Source organism: Meles meles, chromosome 9 (genome assembly GCF_922984935.1).
Source record: "Meles meles chromosome 9, mMelMel3.1 paternal haplotype, whole genome shotgun sequence".
Lineage (NCBI taxonomy): Eukaryota > Metazoa > Chordata > Mammalia > Carnivora > Mustelidae > Meles > Meles meles.
The window spans coordinates 26,916,371-26,933,096 of record NC_060074.1 but is presented as its reverse complement, the minus strand read 5'-3'; the positions used below and the strand labels follow the sequence as shown (position 1 = coordinate 26,933,096).

Below are 16,726 nucleotides of genomic sequence, written 5' to 3'. Positions count from 1 at the left end.
AAATTTTCACAGATGTGGTACTGAAAAACTTCTTCTCTAATATTGTTACACAGTTCACAAAAATTCTCCAACTATCTGGATATTAAAAACAAAGCAAAGTCTCACACATATAAAATGGAGGAAATCCTAGAAAAGACATAAAAGAAGAATCTGCTTTTTTATTAAAAAAAAAACTCCCTTTAAAAAAAAAACTAGGCTTCTTCCAGAAAAAGAACTTTTCTTTTTAAACATTTTTAATTTATTTATTTGAGAGAGAGAGAATGTCTGAGAGCACAAGCAGGGGGCAGGGTTAGATAGAGAAGCAGAATCCCTGCTGAGCAGGAAGCCCATAGGGCTCAATCCCCAAACCCTGGGATCATGGCCTGAGCCTGAGCCAAAGGACTCTTAACCAACTGAGCCACCCAGGTGCCCCGAAAAATAATTTTTCAAGCATCCTAACTTTTTTTCTTTCTTCCTAACAGTTCAGAGTATTTTTTATCTTTTTTAGAGAAAGGTTATTATTCTTCCAAAAAATAAAGCAACTGAAGCTCTCAGAGGACAAAGATGCTTGTTTGGGACTGGCTAATTACACCAACATTTCACTCAGGTCTCTTTCATTTAAAAAAAAAACAAAAAACAAAAAAAAGACTGGTTCATCTTTTCTCTCTTACCTGAAATAATCTCTGAAATTGAGGATTTGGGATTTTGCTGGTTGGAAACAAGTCTTCAATGGTGTCCTCCTCGTCACCTTTCTTTACCAAGCTCATGGAGTCAATCAGGGCATCTACTGCACTCAACTGAGCCTCTAACACACACAAACAGAGTGCACAAAGGAAAATGATTACCTCCGCTGCTCTCCACTAAAATAAATGCTTTCCATTCAGAGATCCAGGATTACCAGCAGGTTATATACAGTCCGGGCTTGGCCAGAAAGTAGTCTCTAGTTACGCAAGTCACTTAACCTGAATCTTGGTGTTCTCTTTTGTAAAAAGAGCTGTTTAGAGTAGCTGGTCTCCTAGGTCCACTCAGTGAACTTCTGCAGTATATCATCATCCCAAAAGCCAAAAAGTTTGTTCCAGAGGAAGCACCACAGACATACAAAACCCAACATCTATATGGAGACTCAAAATATTCAGTATTCAGTGAGTTAGTGATATTCAAAAAATTAGTAACTAGCTAAAAGAGAAAAACATGAAGAAGAAAAAGAAAATACCTTTGGTGACGAGACATAAGCTTTACAAGGATTTCCTATAACTTGTATCAGGGTAACTAAGAGGAAGACAGAAAAACCTAATGGGAAGACACCAGTAGACCCAAGGGAGTGGACTCCTTCCCAATCTCCCCAAGTCAGAACAAGCTCTCTCCCCTCACAGACCTCACAGCCCGTATGCACACCTGCATCCATGTCTTACCCCGCTCCATTCAAACTGTAAGATCCTTAAGATCTTAAGAGCAGAAACATGACATCTTTGTTACCTCTCCCCTAATACCTAACAGAAAGCAAGTGCTTCTCCATAAAAATCTACCAATGCAACAAAAATGGCACAGTCTGAGGCAATGGGGATAAAAGGCAACGCTTTCCAGAACACTTCTAACTAAGCCACCATTGTGTAGCTTCCATTCTGCTGATTCATACAGCTGTTAAAAGCTGAAGCGCTGTTTTTGGATCATTCACAGCCATTAGGCAAAAGGTAGAAAAGAGTACGCCGTTCCTAAAAAGCCCATTGTGCTTCCGTTCTTCACCTTTTCAAGTATCTCTTGTACTACAAAATGAAAGAGCATACTACAGATTTTTATCCTGATACGTTTCTATCCCATTCTTGGACTTTCCAGAGGTTTCAGACACTGGCATGGCATCACCATCTTAAACTGACTATTGCAGAGCCCTCCTGGCAACAGGTTGGAAGCTGCACCTGCACGGGTGAACATTCAGTGACTTTTATCTGCTACGTCAAACGAGCATCAGGACACCTCTACGTAAAAATCTACTGGGGCACAGGTCAAACAGTTTCAACAATCCATTTCCCAATGGACAACATGCAAATAATAAATATGCAAACTCACAGAAAATAAATCAAGAGACTGAAAGATACTTCACATTTTAGATCCCAAGCGAATGATTTATGTCCATGTGATAATTTCTCAACAAAGTTCTCTTTTTCAAATGTCTACTCATTTAATGTTTGAAATTATCAACACAGAGAGAAATAATATTGTAACACAGTAGAGGCTTCTATACATTCAAGTCCATGCCTGGCCCCACCATGATGCAGAGGGACTCATTTCTAGGTGAAGATACAAGCCCTCAGGCCTACTGGATCCTCGGCTTTTCTACAGTGCACTGCTCCTCAAGGATCTAACCAAAAAAAAAAAAACAGAGAATCCATCTCTGAGACTCAACTCACAACTCCCTAGTCCTACAATGACACAGATTTAAACTTTCAAACCAAAACATCTACTCACTATTTTGTGTTCTTTTTGGTATATATATTCTCTACATTCAGCCCACTCTGATATTTTATTGCAGCTGTCTTAAACTATGACTAAGATAGGATTTGATATCTGTGTGAACCATTCCAGGCGGCACCCTGACACTCACTGCCAGATGCATACTAAAGGCCTTTTCTCATCATGCTCAAAGTAACTCCTAGAATCAAGGAACAAAGCAGCCTGGAGGGTTAGTATAAACTGCAAAGAAAGAACAAAGAAAAGGTAACTTCCAGAACTTAACTTTTCGGTTCAGTTAGTTACATCATATTTTACGTAGGACACTACAGTCACAGCTCTGACACTGCACGTCAGCTCACTTCAGCAGAGGGCAAACTGGTTCAGCACTAGAGAATGTACATCCACTTCCAACAAGCTGCTCCCTAGCTACAAGCTCTGAGTCAGAGCCGGAAACCAGACAGTGTTTGGAGAGTTCAGGGCAAACCTATCTCCACTACGAAAATACATGATGCACCACCTTCATCACCACTGTGTATGAGCATGAGCACGGCTGGAGTCCAAGTCATTCCACCCTGTGGAGGCCCCGGGCCCCAATCAGTGACTGCAGACAGGTGATTTCCCAAGGACAGTCTGCCTTTAGAGCCAATTAATGAGCAAAATGAAAATAAACTCACCTGTAGGAATGTATTTCTTATTATTTTTCAAAGATGAAAACATGTATTGCCGCAAGTCTTCCATAAAAGGCAGCTGCACATATATTAAACACTAAGGAGAAAGAGAGGAGGTAAAAGCAGAAACCAAATTAATGGAAAAAATATAAAAGCTGGTCCCAAATGCCATGCAAGTGGTGCAACAAAAGTATTTTCAAAAATCAGACAAGTCAAGTCTGGTACTGCTTTGATTTCTGTTTTCACTGCATACAACTGTGAACGATACAAGAATATTAAACATAAAAAAATACTTAACAGAAAGATTATCCAGAACACCTGCAAAATGTGTGACCAATACAACAAATAGAAAAGTCACGGTGACTGGAAGGCTGATTGGGAAGTCAAGGTATTTGCCTTCCCTTTTCCAGTTCTACCACAGAAAGTTCGCTGAGAAACAGGAGACCGCCAAGAATATAGGCCTGTATTTTCAACAGAGAACACTAAATAAACTGAATTTTTCAAGGACTACAAAAAAATCATACCCTTGACCTTTATCCATACTCTTCATTTGTACAAGTAAGGGCGCTCTCTATCCCCATCAGGTTCTGCGAAGTCAAGAAGGGTGAGAACTGAGAGGTCACTGGATTGGACAAGCAGAAAGTTACAGGTCACCTTCACTGATCTGGTTTAATAATAAGCTCCTTACATTTACGCTCTTTCATTACAACTGGAAGTGTGGTTCACAGACCACCTGCGTCAGCCTTATCTGAGAATTTGTGAGAAATGCACAATCTCAGGCAGCGTTCCAGACCTACAGAATCTGAACCCCAAGTCATTCCCAGGCACATTATGAGCTGAGAAGCACTGTTTGGAATAAAGGAACTGATGGAAAAGAGTGAACATGAAAGCACTGTGGGTTTTACCTCATAGGTGTCCTTGATATAAGGAAACGCCATGCCGACTTGAGGATTAGCTCTTCTGTCATAGGCATATCGAACTACGGCCACCATGTCTAATTCATCCAAAGCATGAAGCAGGGAGGAAAGTGCCACTGCTGCTGCCTGATAAGAAAGCCACTGCATGAACACAGAGCCAACGTGTGTGAACTTCCCCCAACACACCTAAATACAGCTGACCCTTGAACACACGGTATGAAATGCACAGGTCCACTGGCACACAGATTTTCACAGTACTATAAATGCATTTTCTCTTCCTTACGAGTCTCCTACTAACATTTTTTCTCTAGCTTACTTTACTGTAATATAGTATATAATACACACAACATCTAAAATACATATTAAGTGCTGTTATTGGTTAGGCTTCTGGTCAAGAGTAGGCTATTGGTAGTTAAGTTTTGGGAGAGTCAAAAGTTACACTGGATTTCTGACTGCTTGGGGTGTCAGACCCCCTCACTCTCTACCCTCGTCCACTGTTCTAGAGTCACCTGTACTTATAAGATTGTTATCTGGGGCACCTGGGTGGCTCAGTGGGTTAAAGCCTCTGCTTTCGGCTCAGGTCATGGTCCCAGGGTCCTGGGATCGAGCCCCACATCGGGCTCTCTGCTCAGCCGGAGACCCGCTTCTCTTCCTCTCTCTCTCTGCCTGCCTCTCTGCCTACTTGTGATCTCTGTCTGTCAAATAAATAAAATCTTTAAAAAAAAAAAAAAGACTGTATAAGATTGTTATCTAAGAAAAAGAAAGTCCTTTTGTCTTTAAATTATACGTTAAATTATACGTTACTTCTACTATGCTTACAACTATATTATAGCTTTATTATCAATGCTACTGAAAATCAAAGTGTTTGTTGGCAGTTACAGATTATCAGTACAGCAAACTCCTGAGCTCAAGTGCTATAGCATTTTCATAAAGAATTTGAGTTCTGAGTAAGTTTTGTGCTTCTAAAAATTACTCTTGGACCTTACTGTTGTTAACTAGATCAAATATATAGACCGAACAGGAAAATACTGAGTACTTTTAGTGTTTCCAAAGCCTCAGATGGAGTTCTAGTATTATAATTTGAAACTGGTAATAAAATAGAAAAACATTAACTTCTTTTTTCTGGATCCTTTTCATGCCAGACGTTAAAGAGGTTCTGCTAACTCATTTCCTGGCTGCCTCCAGAATGAAAACATTTAGAACAGTGGTCCTAAAAAGACATTCATGCCTGGTTCACATTGATTTCTGAGTCTCTTCAATATATATTGATCATGTATTGATTAATGCTTTCCCGCATATTTTGGTCAGATAAATTCAGATGTATATAACAGAATAGCTTTTCTTAATTGAACTACACTATGATATCTACATGATTACACAGTAAAGAAAAATAACCATACCTGAGCCTAAAAAAAAAAAAAAAATCGTTATCCACCTTATTCCTGTTTCAGATTTCTTAAGTGCCCCTCTGTCTACTTCAAGGCCACACTGTACACATCTGCATTTGATCACACTAACTGTAACCTCTTCTGGAACTTTAATTTACTTCATTATATGGCTCCTCTCTGTCATCACCTCAATCTTTCATCTCTCAATTCATACCCTCATCCTCCAAATAAACTCCATCCAGTCTCAGCCTTTCTAAACACAATCTTTCTTTGGCCCCCTCTCTCCATAAATTACTATCTATATCTCTCCATTTACCTCTCAATTTCATGAAATTTGGTGTTTTCACCAAATGGTGTTGGTCTTGGTGTTTTCACAGCTTAGAACACAATTATTCTTCAATCTAATCCAGCTCTTGCTCTCATCTTATTTACTGAAATTACTCTCCAAAGTCAGCTATGACCTCCTAACTGCCAATCCTTGGTTCCCTTTCTATTCATTTGACCTTTCAGCAGCATCTGACCATCTCCCCTTTCTTTGCACTTTCTCGCTGGCTTCGGAAACAATACACTTCTGTGATTACTCTACTTTGTGGATCATTCCTCCCCTAACTCTTCTCTTTTTCCTCTAATCTTGAAATTATGTTCTTGGCCTTTCTCACCTTCTCTCACTCTGAAACTTTACTTGGGAATTATTTTACCCAGTCCCATGAGTTGATGAATCAAAAATCTGTATATTCAGCTTTAAAACTCTAAGATCCAGACTTACACTGCCCACCAGCTGGTAGTATATCACAGATATTGAAACTGTTCATGACCAAAACTAAACTACTATCTTTCCCCCATTCTCCTCCAGTACTCCCTACCGCAAGAACTCTACCTCCCATACAACGAAATGAGAAGCCCAAAGTCTTCAGTAATGCCACCCAACTCATCCTTCAACTTCAAGTGTTTACCAAATTTTATTGATTCTACCTCTATCTATCTATCTCTCTAATCTATTTCTTGCATCAATGCCTCTCCAGTTCACAGAGCTGATCATGTCATTCCCTTCCATAAGAAACTCCAATGGTTCAGGGTGCCTGGGTGTCTCAGTTGGTTAAGCGTCTGACTCTTGATTTTGGCTCAGGTCATGATCATGAGATTCAGCTCCGAGCTGGAATCTTGCTCAACTGGGATCTTGCTCAGCACGGAGTCTGCTTGTCCCTCTCCCACCCCCTGCTCAAGTACACATGCAAACTCTCTGTCTTTCAAATAAATAAATAAAAAATGTTTAAAAGAATCTCCAGTGGTTCTACTGTCCCAGCCTCAGTTAGCTGACCATTATTCCTAAACAAGTCTTACACTCTCCCTCCTCTGTAGCTTTCTGCTCTTAAAACTTCCTCCTAGCTAGAATGCCCTCTCCATATCTGTCTCTTGAGCTTCTAACCTATTCTCAAGGCCCAGTAAATTGATACCCTCGCCATTTTAGATTTGCTTTAGTCTCTCCATTTCCATAACTCCCCAGACACACTGTCTGAACTTTCCTCAGTATTATATTCTTTTTTTTTTTTTAAAGATTTTATTTATTTATTTGACAGAGAGAGATCACAAGTAGGCAGAGAGGCAGGCAGAGAGAGTGAGAGGGAAGCAGGCTCCCGGCTGAGCAGAGAGCCCGATGCGGGACTCGATCCCAGGACCCTGAGATCATGACCTGAGCCGAAGGCAGCGGCTTAAACCACTGAGCCACCCAGGCGCCCCTATTATAGTTATTCTTTATCCAAGTTAGCTAGGTACATTTTCATTTCCTCCACCAAAAACCTATGACCTCAATACCTTGTCATCAAAATCCTCTATAGGTTTTGTGGCAGATTCATTACCTTTTTAGTTCAATTCACGGAATATTTACTCAGTGCCTACTCTTTGCTACACAGTCTTAGACCCTGTAAGAAAACAAAGGCTAAGTCCCTGATCTCACTGAGCTAATACATTCTTTACTAGCAGAAGTGAGATACGTACCAAATACAGAATATGTACAGTCTAGCAAGTCCCATTAGAGACCAGAGAAGCACACACAATGGGAGTCTGAGGACAAGATTACTTCCAATTTGTTTGTAAATTTCTATCTGGGTGTCTTTGATAGAACCAACTGGGATATTAAAGGAAGGAAGGAAGGGGTTAGGGATGATTGTGACACTATAAACACAATGCTACCCCTGTGGGAAACTCAACTACAGCTCCATTTCCTTTTCTTCCTTTTCTCCTCCTCCACACATAGTACAAACTATGTGCAAGTACAGATGCTCTATACAAGAAAACTGCATGCTAATGACCAGAGAAAACCTACTTTCAAAAGGAATTATTGACAGAGTCATAGAATATTTGAGTTGAAAAACAACAGTACTTATCTAGCTTAACCACCCACATGATGACGAAATTCCCTCCCCCAAATCTGACTGGTACAAATAAAGACCCTGCTGAGAAATATTCAGGAACAGAGACCTGACTGTCTCACAAGAAACCAATTGACTTGGAGGTAGTAACCCTTGTTGATAAAAATAATTCTTTATTTTGAATATAACTACCACCTGTTGGAAGGAAAACTAGTTAAATTTCTATTCCACATGATAATCCTCTAATGTAAGAAGGGGGCTATGATGTCTGATGTCCCACATCCCCACTACTTCTTTACCGACCTACAAAGTTTTCTTGGAAGTCATCACCTGACATAACTTCCCTACCCCCCCCTGCCTATCTCAGCAGCTCCCGCTATTAGTATTGTCCTTTGACTAGGACATCAAGAATGACACCAAAGAGTAACCCTTTGCCATTAGCAGATGAATTTTTTTTTCCTTGAATGACCTCAAAGTAACCCAATGATCTACAGGGTCTGTATGAGGTTGGGCTGGAATGATGCATGCCACAGGCTGCCCTTAGCTAGCCAGTTTATATAATCACATAGGTCATAACACAAAAATGTTGACAAGAGTCTTTATGACATACTGGCAATCACATGAAGTGATCAGAGTTTTCTATGTGCAGGAATGGTAAGCTGGAGTTAAAATTCGTTTAAAATGCTGTCAAGCTATGATGACAACAGTATATGTTACAAATGTGTAATTCCCAAGAGGATTCGACTTAGGAAAAAAAATCCATGAACAAGGATTCTCATGTAAACTAAGATTCACATATGCTTACTATGCTCTGACAAATCCATTCGGTACTGACAGGAAACAAAGCAATTCTCCTAAGTTAACTGTTCCAGTAAAATGGCACCGCCACTTATTAGATCAGCAGCCAGGTACCCCTCAGAAGTGAGGAGAAGAAGCGGAAAAGGAGACAAAGAGGACTAGATCACTTCTACCACTGCCCTACCCACACCCCAACAAGCCTTTGACATCCACTTTACTAACTTCAAATGCAAATATTTCTGGAACTTGGATCCCTGCTTAGGCGGTCTCAAGCAGACATGAGACTGCCATATCCCAGTTAAGATCAGTATCTCGATAGGACAAGTTCCAGCTTGGAGGCTGAACAGGAAACATTAACAGAGAGGGCAGGTATGACCAGGTAGGATGCAATGGTCATGGGTTGTTAGCCAGGCAAAAACCAGCCTGAAAACAGAATCTCCTGGGGAGGTGGGAAAAAAGTACAAAGACAGAGAGGGAAGAAGACAAAGACGAATTTCTTGATGAGGGAAGTGGCCCAGTGAATCACTAACGCTCATCTCCAGGATGCTAAAGCTAAGCACTAAATGTTCGGTGCTTAATGACAATGAAAATGTCACCCTGACCCCAAGCCTCCTCAACATCTGACCAGGAGATTCCCACATGTAAATGCATTTGTTCAAATGTTCTTTTTAATACGTACCTTGTCTCCAGCGGCAGGATTATGTCCTCAGGCCTTGTGCTCACGCTATGACAAATTCATTTATCATTTCTCCATTTTCAGAGTTAAGCTCAGTGAACTTTCCCACTGTTGTTGCAGGAATTAACATCATTTTAAACCGTAAAAGCCCCAAACAACTCACTTAAAATGACATTCAATTCTGTGGCACTACCTCAAAGGCCCACTGTCAACTCACCTCATCATCTTTTGCTGCAAAGACCTTTAGGACTTGATTTCCCATAAAATATCTCCTGTGGACCTACAAGAGTTAAGTGAGAAAAACAGTTGGTTTTGATCCATAATAAATAACACCTATAGCCATTATGTCACAGTTACTAAGAAATTCTCTTCAAAATGTAAAAAAAACCTCATAGGGACTAGCAACAACTTTTTATTTGAGGTTCAATTCAATTAAACACAATACATCTCTGAATTCCAAGGACATGCCAAACATTGTTCTGAGAGCGCTGTAAACAATAATGAACAGGACAGAGTCTGGTCCTGAGGAGCTTGGACAAATATGAAACCAACTGTTTTGCAGGATTAAGGAACCGCACTGCAAAGGCACAAGAGTGCAGCATTCTAGCTCGGGGCCTTGAGAGCACACGAACAGGGCACCCAGCTTGGTCAGGAAGGGTGAAGGCAGGCTTCTGCAAATGGTGACACCCAGGTCAAGACTTCTAGGATGCACAGGAACTAAGAAAAAAGCCTAGCACAAGTGTGCTGGGCCGAGATACTAGTGTGAATCGAGTCTGGAATGACATAAGGACATAGAGTAGGTGCAGCGCCCTAGCATGAGGGAAGAGGTGCAAAATTAGAGTAGCAAAGATCAAATCGTGAAGTGTCTGTGAGCAGAGTTAAGCAGTTTGGACTTCATCCCAAGAGCAAAGACAAGGCACTGCTAAACTGCAAAGAGACCAGAACGAAGAACTACTTAGAGGGGCAGGGGCCATACTGTAGGAGGGGAGACTATGAGAAACCAAAAGTAAGTACTGCATGTCCTCCTGTCCCCCTTTTTGTTCAGTTACTTCTCTGGCAGGGTATCAGAGGGGTCAAAGCAGTGCTACTGATACCTGCTTAGAAATGAAGACTGAAGAGTTCCTAGCATCATAACCAACCCCCTGCATCTACTGACCAAGATCAACTTCTCTCTGCTCCAGGTAATCCTGACCCTGGAGCTTAGCTGCAAGAACATGCCATGTGCTGCACAGGGCAACGCCCCTCAAGTGTTCTTCTGCCCTCCCACCTCTGAAGCCAAGACACTGAGCACAGTTACTTGGGTCATGATTTCAGATCAGTTGTTTTGGATAGGTCTTTTCTAGCTAACTGCACTTAGGCAGACCCACTTCCCAATAGGCCAGTTTTTACACACAGGCCTGAACAAAAGTTCTGCTTCACTGGAAAGACCTAGAGGCACTGCCATTAACAACCTAAATTTTAAGTCTGTAGAACTTCCAAGGTGAATACTTTAATTTTTAAGAAATACGTATTTAGTGTAATTTGTTAGAGAACTGTTAGAAACTCAACTTCCAAAAAGTATTTTCGCCATTAAAATCCTATCAACTTTCAGTAAGTACTCCCAATTTCCAGCTTAAGAAGTTTAAAAACATACCCAAAAGTTCGGGCATATCATGGAAAACATCTCCACACCCTCGTGGAATTATTCTAACACCAGAGCATACAGGGACTATATCCCAGAGCAACACGAAGAAGCTCAAATCCAGTATGCCAGGTAGTATTTATTTTCATTACAATTCTCACTTGAATTTCTTTAGAACCAACAAACATCACTTTATCCCTGTAGAGCCTTAGAAAACATACGCTACAAGATATGCTTATTCATTTTCTCTGGTTGCCCACCTTAAGAACATTTAATCTAAGATCTCCAGGAATCTTTAATAGCCCTTTCTAGAGTAGTATATGATAGCCCAGGGCCCTCAGTGAGTTACCGCATTTCCCGCTATGTATTTTGTGTATCTCTGCATCAGTGTCTAAAGAACGTATGACTTAAGGACAGGCTTCAGATCCTAGACCTCTTTGTTGGGTGTAGAGAAGGGTGCCCAGCATAAACCAGTGACATTCTAAGAGGCCTGGGGTCATTCAAAACCCAAGCAGACCTTCATTCCTCTAAAACACTCTATTACACACAACAGTTTAGAGAAAGCAGCACAGTAGCAGAGAACTGAATGGTGTTTCTTTAAGGCTACTGGAAGCCAAGAGTGACAGCCAAGCTAAGAAGTAACTCTCAATGGAATATATTCTGATTCATGCTAAGACTGCTCGACTTTTCTGTGTCTTGGTTTCTCTATTCAAAAACTGAAGATAGTTGATGCTAATTCCCAAACTATACTCAAACAAATCTAAAAGTTAAATAAATACACATCATAAATAAAAGAACCAATTGAAAGCATACCCTCTCAAATAACACTAGAAGTTCATTTCTTTTGTTGACAACAAGTAAGAGGAAGTACCATACCTGAGAAGATCTACAAAATCCCAGAACAGAGAAGCACTTCCCCTCCGATTTATACTTCATGTGTTCCTCATCCACTTTAGAGAAAGGAATGATATCACTTCCATAGCGGAACCCTGGAGAACAAGAGAAGAGCATCTGTTAAGCATATGGGGCCTCATTTTCTACAAGTTGAAATTAGCCCTACGCATACATTAACAATACATGCGTACTCCAGATCAAGCCTTCATATACTGTTCCCTGGAATCAAATTACTGCCCCTTGTGATCAGTGGGGAAAAAGGAGTGGCAGATACAGAAACAACATACACAGTATAGAGGTGATTAAAATCTAATTACATTTTTTAAGTAGCATCTTCTGCAATCTAGTTACCTTAATGATTATCCAGCCTAGAAGAAAGAATGTAGCAAATGTAATGTACCAGTTATCCTCCAAAGATAAACTATGGTTGACTGAAGTACAAGTGTGATTTGTAAACATAATAACAAGAACACATTTATTCAGAAACCTGGAGACCCGCAGAGAAAAATGCCCAAAGGAAATTTTCAGAATAAAATGTTCTCCAAAATGTATGCTGAAGACATACAAATGCCTAATGGGAGAAGCCAAAACTCTTCTATTTAGGAACATTCAATTGATAAGTTGGCTATTTTTCTGCATTTAAATTTACTTCATTTCTGGGATTATATTACTGTTTTTTCCTTTTTAATTACTTGGTTATTCATACAAATACAGGCTCCTAGTTTCTTAAAAATAACTCCAGTCCTATTCTAAGGCCTCTGTTCTATGGAAAGTTGTGCCTTTTCAATATACAGTCTTCTGTATTTGGTGGGGAGAACAAGTATCAAATCTCAAGGATTCTGGCCTTGGGTAAATGGAAGGGAAAAGCACGTGCACCTTTATTCCAAGAAACAAAGAAACTTATATGGATAAATGGGTAAATGGAAAGGAAAAGCATGTGCACCTTTATTCCAAGAAACAAAGAAACTTATATGTTTGGGGTAGAATCTGTGATCCAGTTTATCTGTTCCTGTTCCTGCTAATCTGTTGATGCCACGCATTTAATTAAAAAAAAAAAAACCCACATTTGTATTTTCATATATGTCTTTTAAAAAAGCTGGTGATGAAAACAAAAACCCCAAGAAAAAATTATCAGGGAGGGGTGCCTGGGTGGCTCAGTTGGTTAAGCGTCTACCTTTGGCTCAGGTCATGATCCCAGAGTCCTGGGATCAAGTCCTGCATCGGGTTCCCTGCTCAGCAGGGAGCCTGCTTCTCCCTCTGCCTCCAGCTTCCCCTGCTTGTGCTCTCTCATGCTCTTTCAAATAGATAAATAAACCTTAAAAAAAAAATTATCAGGGAAATGTATGGCACATGACTAATAGTGGTAACTAAACCAAATGTTTTTCCTAACTCTTGCCAGTCACGAGACATCTTACTTGAATTTTTTAACTTGAAAATTCTAATTAAAACTGCCTTGTGTTTTCTGGTTCATCTACTGAAAGGGAAAAAATCAATATCTAAATTTTGTACATGGCAAAAAGCACAGAATAGACTGCAACATAAAACTATATTCCTTTGCACACATAGGTCTACTTGGCCTGTCTGCCAACAGGGGGCAGAGAGTGGAGGACAAGCAAAGGAAGTATGTGGGTAGCTGCACCAAGGGACAAGATAAAAGCTGCCTCTGTGCCCTCTGAACTCAATGTTTACCTCTTCCCTCTCCACTGCTCCAGCAATAAGTGAATGTCCTTTTTGCCTAAAATAAACAGAGCTGGGTTGATTTTTTTGGTTTTTTTTTTGCTTGTAACCAAAAGAACTGGCACCTTATCTCCATCATATTAATCTTCCTAACACACAGTCTCAATGACACTCTGCTCCTCCAAACTAGAAACAGCTCCAGGTTGCTTTCAAGATTAAGCATCAACTCTTCAGCCTGCCATTCAAAGCCCTTCCTAATTCAGAACAGTCTGCAGAAACACTGACTCTGAAGTTGGGCAGTCCTGGGTTCGAGTTCTGCCAGTTGCTAGCTGCAGGACTTTGAATACATGAATGAGTGTCTTTCAGCCTCAATTCTCTCATCTGTAAAACGGAAACAAGAATGTGATGCCTGTTTCATGAGGCTGGTCTATGGGATATCACTTCCAATACTAAACGGTGTAGGCGGACACAGAAGCCCAACTACCTGCTGTTCCTGAGAAGCCCTCTACTTTCCTGTTCTTATGCCTTTACACATCCTCTTCTTTCTTTCAGTCATTATAGGAGGATCATACGATTAGTAACTGATGGAGGCGTGATTCTAACCCAGGTCTGACTCCAAAATTCATATTTTGTAACCATACTATAATATGGAACTGAATTAAAGAATTAGTAGGGATTGCAGGATACTAATTACATTTTCTACTCATAATCGAGCAGGAGAAAGAAAGGAATCACAACCACTCTCCTCCACACTACACACAAACACTGAGAGTTAGTGCCACAGATGAAAGGCTTTTCTTCAAGGCTTGCAAATTAACACAAAGCCTGGCAATGAATTTATCTAAAGACTGGCTTCTATCTTAAACATCTTGGTATCTTGTAATTTTAGCTCTTGAAAATTCAGACACTCTCAGCTAACTTGTAAGCCCTCTGGAAAGAGGTGCCCTCCAGACATACTACACAGATCGAATGTATCATATGTGAAGCACAACTGTAAACAACCTTGGAACATAAAGCCATATTCCCCTAAAGTACCTGAAGGGAGCAGAGCTGGCAAGATCTGCAAGACCTGAAATTGGCACTCAGAAGAATAATCACCACGGAAGTAAACAAAGAACCTCGCTTTGGCCACATTAACAGAAGTATTCTCTTAGCTAGTATGTTTCAAACTTTAAAATAAAACCAAGTATTAAGTCTTGTCACTGGAGGACATGTTGATCCCAGAGGGAGTACCCAAGTGCATCCTGGGAACCACCCTGCCTCGGACCCGACAGATGAGCTCAATTCAGGACCTAGTGTCTCATGGTCCCTCCTATGGTCATGTCTCTAGAACTCAGAAAAATATCCGCCAACACTACCAGCACAAACCCAAGTCGGTCTCCCATCGCCCTGAAGCAGTTCTCTCACAGGCGCACCTTGAATAGTGTCTTCCTTCGGGACCTCTGTTTCATTGTCATCATTTAAGCAATAAACGGTTTCTTTCTGTAGATCTTCTTTCTTGAGGGTTCTGGCGTCCACAACGGTCCAAGACTTTTTAACTCTCTCCTGTACAATCTTAATTCCAAAAAGGAAAATAAAGGGAAAACAAGGAAAGCAAGGATTCTAATGAAAAAAATGAAAACCCCCTATATTCTCTGCTTTATAAGAAAAAATCTGTAACAATTACTCTAGCTAAACCATTCTGTTTGCTCTGGCCCACTGTGGAAATTTTCACTTATTTCATAACTCTTCCTGCATTTCATTTTTCCCCCCAGGGTCTTCTACATATAAATATTAATTATTTATATACACATAAGCATTTTCTGTACAAAACCTTCAGACTCATAAAATGGGACCACACATTGTTACTAGTTTTCCAACAGAGAGAAAAGGGAGAGCCGTCTATCGGGAGCCAGAACTCAATAAGGAAATCCAGAAAGAAAACTAGAAAAAAAAAAAAGAAGAGGAGGGACACCTGGGTGGCTCAGCTAGTTAAGAATCTGCCTTCAGCTCAGGCCATGATCCTAGGATTCTGGGATCAAGTCCTGTATTGGGCTCCCTGCTCGGCGGGGCATTTGCTTCTCCCTCTGCCTGCTGCTCCCCTGCTTCTGCTTGCTCTCTCTCTGACAAATAAATAAATAAAGTATTTTTAAAAATTTTTTAAATCTCCTTTAAAAAAAAAAGAGAGGGCACCTGGGTGGCTCAGTGAGTTAAGCCACTGCCTTCGGCTCAGGTCATGATCTCAGGGTCCTGGGATCGAGTCCCGCATGGGCTCTCTGCTCAGCAGGGAGCCTGCTTCCCTCTCTCTCTGCCTGCCTCTCTCCTACTTGTGATCTCTCTCTGTCAAATAAATAAATAAAATCTTTAAAAAAAAAAGAGAGAGAAGACTGTATTCTATTCCAGGCCTTGATGGGAGCTGAAAAAAAAAGCACCCTCCAAGGTTTTCATGGACGTAGCATGTGTTTTAGAATTAAGGCCCTGAATATAAAAAGAATACTTGAATATATAAACACATGTTTTTGTGTATTTTCTACACTTAGATGTTTGTTTATATGTATTTAGTTTGTTCATTTAAAGAAAACAGGCAAGAAAGGTCACACAGAGGCACAGATCACAGACTCCTACTCAAACTGCAATTCCAAAAGCAACTTATTTTTGAAAGGAGGCTATTTTGCTATACAGAGATTACAAAAGGCAATTTCACAGTCACAAATCAATAGTTTTTGTTAGTTCACAGATGCTATTACCGCCAGATTGTTAATAACTGAACTGGGTGAGACTGAGTTTTCAAAATTCTGGACTTCTTTGGTATATATCTGTATTTCTGCTATGATGCTACAGTGACATGACTTCATACATTCCATTTTCTTTCAAAAAAGAAAAAAAAGTGGGGCGCCTGGGTGGCTCAGTGGGTTAAGCCTCTGCCTTCGGCTCAGGTCATGATCCCAGGGTCCTGGGATCGAGGCCCGCATCGGGCTCTCTGCTCAGCAGGGAGCCTGCTTCCCCCTCTCTGCCTGCCTCTCTGCCTACTTGTGATCTCTGCCTGTCAAATAAATAAATAAAATCTTTAAAAAAAAAAGAAAAAAGTAAGAGAAAGGAAGGAATCAATCTGGATTACAGATGATTCTTAAAATTTTCTATCCTAAATGCATTTTACATAAAAAAGCTAAAAAGAGATGAGCTGAACAAGAACAGTTAGAGAGGCAATAATTATGGTAGTGAAGAACTCACAAATGAATTGGCAGTTCCTTATATAAGCATATTTGCCTGCCTGATGCATTGCTTTAAAAAATATGGGTGTGGGGGGTGCCT

General features: G+C 40.5%; 1 protein-coding gene across 2 annotated transcripts in view; it reads right to left on the bottom strand.

The window, feature by feature from the left end:
- The window catches only part of XRCC5 (X-ray repair cross complementing 5), an 88,559-nt gene that overhangs the window by 55,219 nt on the left and 16,614 nt on the right, over positions 1 to 16,726 (bottom strand). For both annotated transcript variants that reach the window (XM_046019567.1, XM_046019568.1), the window contains exons 8-13: positions 14,851 to 14,989; positions 11,741 to 11,853; positions 9,461 to 9,523; positions 4,001 to 4,138; positions 3,102 to 3,192; positions 651 to 784 (exon numbers count right to left, since the gene is read on the bottom strand). In XM_046019567.1, coding sequence (XP_045875523.1) covers positions 651 to 784; positions 3,102 to 3,192; positions 4,001 to 4,138; positions 9,461 to 9,523; positions 11,741 to 11,853; positions 14,851 to 14,989 — 678 coding nt within the window. The remainder of the gene's footprint in view (positions 1 to 650; positions 785 to 3,101; positions 3,193 to 4,000; positions 4,139 to 9,460; positions 9,524 to 11,740; positions 11,854 to 14,850; positions 14,990 to 16,726) is intronic.